The following is a 12,957-nucleotide window of genomic DNA, read 5'->3' on the forward strand; positions in this document are numbered from 1 at the left end:
GCTGAGACAATCCTGCAGAGCCTATAGAAAACAGGCCATATACAGTATTTTTCAAACAGCCTGACTCATAAAAAGACAAAAAAAAGGCACGGCTCCTAATGCACACTTTAATGACCGAAGACGGAAGTAATGACATTCAGGCAATAATCTTTCTTCTCTCTGCTGCTCCGCCAATTGACACCAATAACCCGTAGCTGGCTTAATGCCCCGGTTGTGACATGTTAATAATAGTTAGTAATAGCAAATGAAAACTTCCCCTGGGATTTTCTCCCACAGGCAATTATCATGAATGATGACACTTTAACAATAGCTGGATCAGAGCGCTCAACTTTGTCACCATGAGTGAATCCTATTACGCGCCGGCATAATGGTCGTCTGTGAAAACAGAAAGAGAATGAGTATCACAAGGCATCTTTTGGCGCTGGAAAACAAAGCTTATTTCAGGCGTCTGGCCATCTGAGCTGCCCTCTGTGACTGCGTACGAGCCTCAATTGTTTTCTCCTCAGCGAGTAAATGCCCGTCTTAATGTGGTTCTGCAGCTCGGAGAAATAATACCTACTGAAACCCTGTATTTCTGCTGTTTCATAACCCACAAGATTACATTTGCGCTAAATGAGCATACAGACATCAGGACTTTCTGAAGCTTTATTTTGTCATTACACATGCAGTAAAATGGCTCCATGTTATAAACATTTCTGGATTGCTATCAGAGCAGTTTGGAGAACATCTTGAGAGGACGAAGATGCTACTTTGGCTTCGAACAATGAGAGGCTGTTTCAGTTAACTCCAGGCCTCCTTTCCCCACTTTCCTAAAACATAGATAACTAGTAATTTAGGCAATAAACACATTGGGGAATGGCAGCTCGCCATCCCCTCTCTCTGTCTGTGTGTCTGACTTTTGTAGCATTAAAAGGCCACAAAGAAGTGAGTTGTATTTGTAATGTAGCCATTTAGAAAAACAGGGATGACACATGACATTTAAGATAAGAAGACGGTCGTGTTTTTGGCTTGTGATTCATTCGATGTATGGTTTGAATTTGATTAAACATGCATGTAAAATGTAAGACATACATCTCTGGATTTGAGTGCCAATCTTCCACGACAACTTCCACTAAAAAGACACTTTTCTTGACATAGAAGAGAAAAACCAAAAGGTTGAAGAGCATATTCTTCAGTTTCATAAGGCTCCCTCCTCAACTGGTCAGAGCAAACTACTGAATGAAACAATGTAGCTGGTGTTTCAGAATCATCTGTATCTTATCATTGGAAAAAAATCCCCTAAACAGAAAAACGTGGAGACTTTTCCTTCAAAGAGCCTCCAGAGCGGCTGTTGTCTTTAAAGGAGGAGGGAGATTGCTTTCAGCGGCCTCGGCCTACGACTGGTTCTCATCATTTTGACAATAAAACTCAAGGAGTTGAAACAAAGCAACGTTTCATGAAAAAAAAAAAAAAAAAAAAAAAGGAGAGAAAAAAAAAATGAGGGGGCTAGGATATTCCCGCTGGTCTGCGCTGAATTGTCCCCCTTCCAATGCAACAAGCCAGAGAAGAGCAGAGTGGTGATTTTAGGAGAGCTTTGGAAAAGCTTTTGGAGGCTTAATTCCTCTCTGGCACCCTGGGGCTGAAGGACGGGGGACCAAAGGGCTTGAAACGGTTCAAAGATGAATGAGTGATTGTGCTTTGAATTCCCAGAGGTTTGTTTTCATAGTGTCAGGATTTTATTGCAGCGTTTTGTTCCTTTTTTTTTTATTACAAGCTAAATATGAGTCAAGATCTGACATAGAATACTGAATGAGTTTGCCATGTAGAAAGGGATTCTTATGTTGCAGGAAAAACAATACCTTGCTGACTTCAGGCACTTATTGTTGCTCTAGTGTGGACATAAAGAGCAGTCATGAATATAAGAAATATCAATCAATGAACTCCCGTATTAACATTTGTCTCCATCTAAGATATTCTGTATTAAAAAAAGACTATTAGTTATGTAATGAGGAACGATGGGCAGTGCATGCTTTAACCGACAAGGCTAAAAGATTATTAACACTATTGTATGTATATATTTACAGACAAATCTGTACATTTTTTTTTTTTTACACTTTTCTACTGTTAAATGCGTTAGAAAAAAGTCAGTTCCTTTAAGAAAATACACCAGTGGTGATTGTCCTCTCACACGTCAGCGCTCGTGGAGACCTGACAACCTGGGGTCAGAGTCGATCTCGAAGCGATAGTGGTAACCTTCCCACACCTCCCTGCAGGCGTCACGCATGTCATAGATCCGCTTCTTGATGCCCTTGCGGTTGAGATACAGTACAAAGAGGAAAATGAGGCCAATGAAGCCAAGGACTATACCCAAGAAGACGTATGAGGTCTGCAGAGCAAGGTCCGCACCCGCATCCCTCTGGTGGCATCCCAGAGTCAGCATGCCCACAGCCAGCATGGACGTGTTTCTCATGCTGGCTGGGAAGGCACACACCAGTTCCTCAGCGTCCATAATGCGTCCCTGTGATCTGTTGAGCCACACGGTAAAAGGTTCGATTCCGCATGTGCATGTGAACGGGTTTTCCCCCAGCAGCAGGTCAGCTCTAGGAAGTGAGTCCAGCTCTCGTAGGCCCTCCTCGGTCAACGTCTTGAGGGCGTTGAGGGTCAGATCCAGTTCCTCCAGGCGCTCCAGGCCCGAGAGGGTGGCGTTGTGGATGGCCACCAGGGAGTTGTTGGAAAGCAGGAGCCGCCGCAGGCTTGTCAAGTGGGAGAAGATGCGTGAGGGTAAATAGATGAGGCTGTTGTCAGACAGGTCCAGTCCCTGCAGGTTCCCAAGGGAGCTCCAGCGGAGAGAGGTGGCCAAGTCCATCACTGACGAGTGGTTGTAGAGGGCCCGGCTCAGGTTGAGCTCCCGCAGAGACTGGTTCAGGACGGTGAAGGCTTCGGGGTGAATGACAGCCAGCTGGTTGTTACTCAGATCCAGAGAGCGGAGGCTGCGGAGTCCGGCGAAGGTGTGGGATTCCACCTCGCAAATTCTGGATTTGAGGAGATTTATGAGATGTCATTCACACCTTATAATAACATACAAGACAAAGAAAGTGGGGAAATGAACTGATTTTTGCAGACATTGCAGTACTTTGGGTAAAAATTTAATACACATGGAAGCACACAAATGCTGTTTCTAGCGCAAAAATGTAGAAATCTACTTAACTATTATATTTCAGGGAGAAGAGGGAACACCTGATGACTGAAAACAGTATTTTGCCACTGACACACATTGTATCAGAGGTCAGGTTTGTCCTGAATGCAGCGTAACGTGTTGGCTTTGCATTAAAGTAAGGCACAGGAGTCTTACCTGTTATTGCTCAGAGACAGGTTGGTCACATTATCCAGCCCTTTGAAAGACTCCGGCCCGATTCGACTTATTTGATTCCCCGTTATGAACAGATTCCTGGTGTATCCGGGGATCCCGGTCGGGATACTCCGCAGGTCTTTGGAGACGCACTTCACGGTGTGAGCCGCCTCTGAGCACTCGCAGCGCGGAGGGCACGACGCGTAAACGGAGCCGAGCAACGTACAGAAAACAATGCGCTGCGCCAGAACCAGCATGTTGGACAGAAACACTCCGAAAGCGGCAAGCAAAAAACGAAAAAAAAAAAAAGAAACGCACAGAGAAGGAGTAAATGAAACGATCAGCTCCTCCAAGACATCATTATCATCTGCTGTCCCGGCTGGGAATGCGCTTCAACTTTGCATCTCTGCGGAGAGTGTGGCCGGGAGGCAGAGTCTGATTTCCATGAGAACAAAACTGGGGGTCGTGCTGATCAGAGGGGGTTTTTGATCCTTTGCCGTGGCTAAGCGGGGCGTCGCTTCTTCTTCAACAATGAAGTTAAAACGACCATCGACTAGTGCAATGATCTGCGGGGAGGGGCTTTACTCTGCCCGCTCTCTGTCCGATCCTCCAGATCTTCCTCTCAGCCTCTGCTGGCATCAGGGATGGATGAGGAGGAGAAAGTGGAGGAGCTGTCAGCTTTCTTTCTCTGCATAATATTCACTATTTTGTCTATGTCAACCTAATATGATCATATGGAAACAATGGGTTACACTCCCTACACCTGAGCAGAGATTTTATTATATTATATAATAATAATAATAATAAGTTTTCTGTACAAAGGTCACATCAGGGGATGAATATTAGTTTGTAACACTGACCAAATGTATAGTCATTCAATGTTCTACTTTATCCTTGAAATTTTCATTTATATAAAGGTTCCTGAGAGTTTTGTGAATTTCTAGCTGCTGGAATTTCACCTCACTAATAGTGTTTAGTGAATTTGATGTCCCATGTCATTCCCACCTACCCAGGTGGTATGGTAACCAGGTGGGGGAGGGGTGTTTGGGGGCCAGACTGCAAAGCCTTTGATCCTGCTTGTCTTGAATACTGTGATGCTCTGCAGGATAATCGCCATTCACTGAGACTTTTAGCTGATTGATAGTAAAGTATCAAAGCTGCCGATGGCTTCCCTTCCTCCATGTGTATTCTGACAACTTCTAATGATTATTACGAGAAACACTTCTCAGTGTATTTATAGAAACTTCAAGGGGGGGGGGTGAGACTTTGTCTTTCACGGCTCAGGGAGACTTGAAATCCTAACATCATCCTTCCTGCTGACAACTTTGATGAAACACAGTTGTCATGATTCAATGATGGAAATCCAAGAAAGACTCACACAAGTTTCTACAATAATAGACATCTTTATTGGTATTATAGCTGTAAGTCATAAACACATTCATAGTTCACACAGTCACTTGCAGGATTCTTAAAATTCCCCATGGGTTATATGATCTGCAGCATAAAAGATATTTTGAGGATTAGAGAAACAAAAGAGGGTTTTGAAATTGCAGACTGGTATAAGTATATATGGATAGTGGCACTAATAATAGCATCCCAACTGTCTTTTGTCAACGGACTCAATTGCTGGGACCACAGGTCTCCACATTCCTGGACCTGGCTCTTGGATACAACAAGGCACCGCAGCAGGCAACGTCTCAACCATTCAAATGATCTCCGCTGAATATGGCATTCTTGCACATGCACTCTGGTAAAGGATCGGCAAACTATTTATCATCCCTTTCTCTAGCTCTCCTCCTAAAACGTTACATATATGTCTATATGTCAGAAGCCGTGATGATGACAATGTTGAACTGAACGTCAAAAGCAAGAGTTTCATTGACGGATCTCAAAGAGCTATTCATTCATTACCTTTCATAGCTCGACGTGTAATGAATGAGCTGATTCACTAAAGAACAACTTACATATTCAAAAGACACAGTATGAGTTGTTCTCCCACTTTCCAACATTTAGCGTAATTTCAGAGAACCAAGGCTATTTTCACTTCTCTGTTTGTTTTTACAGCTATTTTCCACATCCACGTTTTGGACAGAGATGTAAAAAATGTTGCTGCAGTTTAGGCATAAAGAGCATATTTCCAGATTTTATTTTATTTTATTATTTTTTTTAAAACACATGCTACCTTTACTAACATCAATCTAGGGCTACCAGTATGCTACTTGCATCCAAAGTCCAAAAATTGGAATATCCCAATAATTTAAAAGATAAATATTTGAGACTTTGGGGTGTGAGTTTGTATTTACAATAAGAGGAGATTTCCTCTTGACACGCGTTACAAGTGACGAGGACCTCAAAGGCAGAAAAACAGCCTTGAAGTCAGAGTAAAAAAAATCAAAAATTAAAAAAAATGTCTTTTTAAGACAGTTTTCACTTTCCAAATTGAGACCAGATTCTGTGTGTGTGTGTGTGTGTGTGTGTCCCCTTTGAGAAAATGACTCTGCAGCTCTAATCTACAGAATCTGTAGCTATGGTACAAGCTATTGCATCCAATCAACTAACACAGGCCTGCTACAGTCTGATGCATTATTTATTCCTGCTAAGATTTACCAGCAATCACATAAAACTTGTAATCTTCAGAGATTAAGAGGAAGATGTGGAGTAATATACCTAGAACTGAATCGCTAGGCAGTTAGCTGCCATGATATGCAGCTGATTATTAATCAAGAAGCCACAGTATGAGTCAAACATGAACTTCTCTCTCAGACAACTTCATAGTCTCGCATGCATGCAATACACACGTGCTGGCATGCAATCATATGCTCTCTCTCTCTCTCTCTCCAATCACTGCTGTGTGCATGACTAACACACACAATCATACACTCATTCAGGCACGAATCTGCTTCACTGCAGAGCAGAGATATGAAGAAGTGGAGTTAAAAAAAGAACAAAATGAGACTAAATTATTCAGGAGATTAAACTGTTGAGTGAGTGATCAAGTTTGCAAAGTATATAAAGAGCACCTGGTGTACAGTGTGATGTGTGTTCAAATATCTACAGGCAACATGGGTGAAACATACACACACAAGGCCACAGAATATCTGCTTTCCTGATGAGGAGAGCACTGTGTTAGCCCTGAACCCTTACTACAGAAAAAAACAAAACAAAACAAAACAGATTTTAATTCAAAAGCTCACACTTAAATGACATCTACTTTGGATTATTGCAGGATGTTGGCCAGTGTGTATCAAAGCTTTGTGAAACGGAGCTGACGTTTCACAATGACCTTCCAATCTGATCTGCAGAGGTGGAAAAAAAAACAGCAGGAGCGACGCTGGCCGGACGCTGGGGGGGGGGGGGGGACTGGGGATGTTCAGCAGGGGGTGGTGAGCGTGAAAACCTGAGGATCCTGGCTACCTGCTGCTTCTGGCAGCACCGCGGACAAAGAGAGGGCTCAACACTTTTTTTTTTTTCCCTGTTTGATTGCAAACAATGAGGGGATTTGAATCTACTCACGACAGCCATGGCAACTGATTTCAAGTGCCAACCATCAAGTGGAATTGATGTTTTTTTTTTTTAAAAAAACGGGTCAAAACTAAAGCATACAGGGTCTGTAGAAAGAGATCATTTTTAGGCACTGACTCAAGTCAAAATTACTAATGAAAAACAAAACCTCTCTTCGGTTGAACAGAAAGGATTCATCGCTCTGAGGCTTTTCGTTCAATCGTACTGGAATAATCGATGAGCTGTTCCGCTAAAAGAGTTAAATATTCAATGACACAGTTTATGTTGGTCTCCCGCATTTGGCACAAGTATAGAAAACCAGAAGGAGCTTTACTGAGTATCTCCAGGTGTTTTCCACAGCCACGTTCGTTGAGGTTGCTACAGTCGTTGCACTGATGATCTATAGTATGAAAACATTTATTGTAAACCTATTTTTAGTACCATGAGGTGATCCATCTGAAAATACATAATGCAAACATGTCTCTGAGAAAATATTTCTTTTCTTTTTTTTTTTTTTAGAAGATGCAGACTTACTGATATCCTACGGAGTTAGACTGATCTAATGCGGTAAGAAAATGCACAAAAATACAAACTGCTCTGGCGTATTTCGGTTTAAGTTGTAGTGCTGTAGAAGAGCTACGTTAAATCAAGCGTGAAATGCGAGAAATTCCCTAGAAAGGCATCTAATTGATTTAACATGTTTGTGCTCTCCAGTAGAAAAAATGGCATTCAGGAAGCACTGAATCAAGGGATTACACTCCCAATCCATTACAAAGTAAGATCATCAAAATCTGAAAGCAAGGCATGAATGTGTTTCCCTCAGAGAATTCAACACTGACCTATCTCTATTCAACTATTAATAAAGCTACCTAACTTCTACACTTTGCAGGTGGTGATGGCTTCAACCTGCTGTTAGGCTTTCTTTAATCATAATCCATTAAGTGTGTTTGTGTGGTCCTGTTAGTCGTAGTGGTGGGGGGATGTTCAGTCCCGTCTCTCGAAAATAAATGACTGAGTATAGATGAATTTCCGTCACTAGGGCATTCCAGCTCCACCGCTGGAGTGATGCCAGTAACAGGTCGCCTCTGCTTTCCACAGACCAAACATGTGTTGGTGTACATGTGTTGGACATCTTCTCTCGGAGGTGAGTAGTCTTTATTTCCTCGGCTGCTTTCTATCGACACCGTGTGATGCCCCCCTCCCCGCCCCCTTGATGTTTAAAAGGTCAGCCCCACATCAGACCTGCGGGGGTTCCACTTTGTCGTGAACCTGCCTCACAGGTCACCGGAGGTTGAGGGCCAGGGCCACTGTAAGGATGATGCCCATCAGCATCAGGAAAGGCAGCCAGGTCTTCAGGAAGCCCGCACAGCTGGATGAAGCAGAGGAGAGGGAGAGAGAGAGAGAGAAAGAAGAGGGAGAGAGAGAGATAGAGAGATAATCACATTTTTGTACAATTTCCCCCCCATCCAGTGCCCTGATAGTGAAGGGAAGGCATATGTCATCAATATCTCAGTGCTGGCTGTAACCATGGCAACTGTTTCAGTATAGACAGTATGCACTGATGTCACTTTTTCCACACAGAAATCCCATTCACCCCCACAAAGGGAAAAAAAAAAAAACAGTGACTGGTATGAATGAAGGGAGCTGTGATAGAAGTAAAAGAACAAACACTGGGATATGTAGTCCATTCCTGCAACGCTAGTATTCAAAATATTTCTGGAGGAATGACCTACATACACTCTCCATGCTCTCTAAGAATCAGGGCTCTCTCTCTTTCTTGTGTCCGACAGATTCAAGGCATACCTGTGAAATCATGCCCGAGCCCCTGGGATCCCAGAGAGAAACCTCATTCACAAGCTTCAGTCCTACTTCTAACAGCGGCTTTGAAGACAGCAGCTGTACATGACGGTACAGGACTTGTGTTGTATCAGCTTTTAAAGCAGACGACGTTCTAGGATTTCTGGGCTGAAGATGCTGATTTTATGTATGAAAGTCTTTGTACATTTAATCATACAATTAAATTGCTAGAATATTTTAAACCACTGCAACTGCATACTGTTCAGTATAACTGTACTGCTACTAGTATTTACTGTGCTAGTGTGGTAGAAACTTGCCTGAGGCCAATGAAATTCTTAATACACAACCTGGTGTCAACAGTTCAGTTACAATGAGACTGAACTTGCAAACGTTTTGCTCAATAATTGTGGAATTTATTTATTTCCTCAGCTAACTAGCTACTAAAATCGGGTATTCTTACACTACAATATGCTAAAATGAACTGATTAACACAGTTAATGCTGTATGAGAAAACTACAACAGTGCGGTCAGACACTTTCCATTGTGTTAGCACCACTTGTGCACACAGGATTTGACAACAAAACAGTGACTTTAAAGTGCTGACTGTTTGCTTTAATTTGAGGATGTTCACATCCACAGCAGAGGAACTATATAGGACACTTGATATTTTTCCCTGGTGACATTCTGCAAGGTCTGTACTGCAGCCGTCTTCTCTTTGTACTTGTTTCTGCTGTTGAGATGTGCTGATAGGCTTATTGGGTCGCACTGACTGAAGCAGCTAAACATCAATTAAGCCAGTGTTCCAACCAGAAACAGCCCTGTGTTTAAAAAAAAAAAAATACAAGAGGCTCTGCAGCATCAGTTTTCCTCGCTGGACCCAGCAAACAGTTTTTCCAAATACGGGACACCTTCCTTACCTGACATGTTTTCCGTGGATCAGAGCGAGGAGGCAAAGGTTAACCATGTTCCACGAGGTGCTGTTTTCATATCGCATCAGATTCAGAGCCATGGCAACGTGTGAGTGACAGTTGTCACAGCAGAGGTTGTGCTATGGAGAAAACAAAGAGTTCAGATCGTTACTGGTGTAACTCTTCTATAAAGTACATAAAAGACACAAGACCACTTACTTACCATCCTGTGCTTGTACTCCTCTGAAGCATCGTGCACTGCTGTGTCCCAGGCATTAGAGCCGCTCGCGTAGACTTTGCTAACATCAAGCATCCAGTACCTTCAAATAAAGAGACAAACTTAACTGTATTGTTGTGTTGAACTGATAAGGTTTGGTTCACTACAATGTCAGCGTAACAACACGTTAACACGTAATCACAACACGTTATTTACTTACTTTGTTGGTCTTCCAAAAGCCATGTTGTCCTCCTGCAAAAAAAGGGAAAATGTTTAATACTGTTCATGTTGGTTGAAGTGATCATGTGAGTATTAAATGTTTCTTTGATTCATGTGAAGACACAAGTACACTAACACACTTTTGGAGTTTTTACAACCCAGAATACGTAGTTTAGATGGTTTTAGCTTTAAGAATCTAGGAAATGTGCCTCCCATCCTGTTTGCTTGTATTCACCATCAAGTTTGTTTAGGTGTAGCAGCCAAATGGGTCCAAGCTACATTTGTAAAGCTGCTTGTTACAGCATCACGACCTGGATGATTAGAGAAGGAGCTCTGGAAACAACTTATAATTTAAAAAAACATCTGAATGTTCTAATATGAGTATTTAGGAATTATACTTCTCTACAAGTGTAGATCACAATCTAATATTTCTGAAAAAAATCAAATTGTGGTCAGCTGAATCAACTTTGGGGAAGAAATTAAAGAAATTGTTAAATAGTTCAACTTTTCCATTAGACAGTTGGCTTCATAAAGCATATCTGAATGTGTCAAACCTTTAAGTCAATCCCATTTGGCTCTCACACATCAAGCTTTTAGGCATATTGCTTCACTGTGTGGTTGTATGTCATTGCTGTTCAATTTGACAAACTGTGTAGGTTTCAAAAATCTGTGTAACAGTTGTAATCTTTGCAGAACAGATAGCTAAAAGTAGGTTTTATACAGAACTCACACTGGGTTTTTATATTCTGTCATGTTTTTGTTTTTTTTTCTAACCAAAATCACAATGTTTGGTTAGCATCTTCAGCCAAGAAATCTTCATCAAGCTGAATCAGTGTTTCTGGGCCAAAAGTGTCATGAAATACAGCTGTAGGGTTGGGTGTCAAAAGCTTTCAGCTTTTATGGTTTGAGTGTTGGATGCTCAAAACATACAGCAGGTTTTCAGTGGAGAATTCCCAAAGCTATAAGTCAGCACTTTAACCTTATACTAACTGTGTTTCCTCACAACCAGTTTGTGAGAGTGAAGTCACTGTACTAAACTCTATACGCCCCGCATATCCATTTTACATACAGCCAACAATATTGTCTCAAAAATGATTTACGTAATCCCCACAGCACTACAGTCATTACTCACTGAGACAAAGTACGGTCCGGCGAAGTCCCGGATGACACCGGTGGAAGTGCAGATCCCCATGTGTCCAATGAATGGAAACAGCCATCTGAATAAAAACATGCAAAGTTAACATTACTACTTAAAACAAGCAATAAGCAAACATAATACACCATAGAAAGATGAACACATGTAAATATTAGTGGACATAATCTCATCTTTGGGCAGATCCAAGAAGGACAATCTGTGTCAGTCAAGTACTATACTAAGGCTATAATGATATCGTGATATGAGACTACATATCGCCTTAGATTTTGGATATTATAATATCATGATATGGCATAAGTGTTGTCTTTTCCTGGTGTTAAAGGCTGCATTAAAGTAAAGTGGTGTCATTTTCTGAACTTACCAGACTGTTCTAGCTCTATTATTTGTCTTTACCCACTTAGTCATTATCACATTATATCACATTACTGATGATTATTTATCAAAATTCTCAGTGTAAATATTTTGTGAAAACGCCTCATCCCTGCAATATTGTTGCAGTATTGATAGAGGTATTTAGTCAAAAATATTGTGATATTTGATTTTATCCATGTAAACCAGACTTATACTATATTAAATTATTACTAATAATGCTTTAAACTTAGTGTAGTTGGAGGTAAGACTCAAATCCACACATGCCAGGGACTCACATATTACACAACTGTAATCACTGTTGCAATGACAGATGACATCATATTAAGCAAAAGTTTGATTAAAAAATAAAAACAAAACAATGGTTACATATTTTCTGCCACCAACGTCACACATTTAGAGAGTCATTGTTTGTGACTTATATACACAACTGTATGATTTTGACAGTTTTGCAAGTTGAAAATGCTTTAGAACAATATAAGAAGAGTAACTTTAAGATTAATAAACTGTAGACAAAGCTTCGGTTTTGTAAAACCGTGTTTTCGTTTTGTTTGGTTCAGTTGGTGTTATTTGTAAAACTGTCTAATCATATATGCACCGAAGTGTCTACTTTACAATTTAACGTTACTCATAAGTTTTCAATATTCTGAGGTGATATTGGTGACTGTGGCTTTTACTAAAAGCGAAGTCACAGACAGATTTATTAAAGTGTATCAGCAACAGGATGCTGCTGTAATGTTACGTCTGGCTGCTAGCTAACGTTAGCTTAACGTCAACGTTAGCTCATGAAGTCGTCACTTCGTCCCATGTCCGACCTGCGACACCGGCGGCGATAACTCACGATAACACGGGGATGGGAGTCCACACAATACAGTACGGATAGCGGCTGGCCTCTGGGTTCATTTTCTCTGACGCTATATGGTAATTCCTCATGGTGTCTTTTTCGACAACATCCGCCATCACCAGCTGTGGAAAATGAACTTCATTTGTCCCACTTACAGCTGTATCAAGTCCACGACAAACACCGAATACAACGGGAAATATAAGATTTAGCCTCAGAATAAAACTGAACATCTGTCCGTTTTTGGTCATAAATATGGGGACAGTCGATGGGGTAAACGCCGTATCTCCAATTAAATATTCGTTGTTATGATTATCTTGGGGAAATAAAAACAGAAGAGGCACAGAGATGTTACATGAATAGCATTGCAATATAGTAGTTCAGCATGCCTTTTAATTTGAAAGAAACCACCGGAAGCTATTGCCCTGTTACTGTTATCTTTTTTGACGGCAACAGCAGCTTCCGGGATCTCTGCGAGCCCGCAAAAGGAACAGATAAGTCCGGTGCAATGTAGACAAACAATAAAACACACAACAGTGCATTTAACATTAATTTCAACTTCAACTTCAACACACACACACACACACACACACACACACACACACACACACACACAGGTTT

General features: G+C 41.4%; 2 protein-coding genes across 4 annotated transcripts; both read right to left on the bottom strand.

Annotated features, from left to right (window-relative positions):
* Positions 1-640: 640 nt before the first annotated feature.
* On the bottom strand, positions 641-4,421 carry tpbga (trophoblast glycoprotein a). Its single transcript, XM_044335755.1, has 2 exons — positions 3,332-4,421; positions 641-3,011 (listed from the first exon to the last, which is right to left on the bottom strand). The coding sequence occupies exons 1-2, from the start codon at positions 3,583-3,585 to the stop codon at positions 2,171-2,173; spliced, it is 1,095 nt and encodes a 364-aa protein (XP_044191690.1). The 5' UTR covers positions 3,586-4,421; the 3' UTR covers positions 641-2,170.
* A 294-nt stretch (positions 4,422-4,715) lies between these two features.
* tmem222b (transmembrane protein 222b) lies at positions 4,716-12,490 on the bottom strand. 3 transcript variants are annotated; one of them, XM_044335756.1, is made up of 7 exons: positions 12,337-12,490; positions 11,103-11,187; positions 9,972-10,003; positions 9,758-9,854; positions 9,544-9,674; positions 8,072-8,198; positions 4,716-4,822 (listed from the first exon to the last, which is right to left on the bottom strand). In XM_044335756.1, exons 1-6 carry the CDS (start codon positions 12,453-12,455, stop codon positions 8,111-8,113), a joined length of 552 nt encoding a protein of 183 aa, XP_044191691.1. In that variant the 5' UTR covers positions 12,456-12,490; the 3' UTR covers positions 4,716-4,822; positions 8,072-8,110. The 3 variants fall into 3 exon arrangements, with proteins under 3 accessions (XP_044191691.1, XP_044191693.1, XP_044191692.1); XM_044335758.1 differs by lacking the exon at positions 12,337-12,490 and adding an exon at positions 12,311-12,329 and having other exon boundaries at positions 4,716-8,198; XM_044335757.1 differs by lacking the exons at positions 4,716-4,822; positions 8,072-8,198 and adding an exon at positions 8,246-9,444.
* Between the last annotated feature and the right edge of the window lie 467 nt (positions 12,491-12,957).

This window comes from Thunnus albacares, chromosome 19 (genome assembly GCF_914725855.1).
Source record: "Thunnus albacares chromosome 19, fThuAlb1.1, whole genome shotgun sequence".
Classification (NCBI taxonomy): domain Eukaryota; kingdom Metazoa; phylum Chordata; class Actinopteri; order Scombriformes; family Scombridae; genus Thunnus; species Thunnus albacares.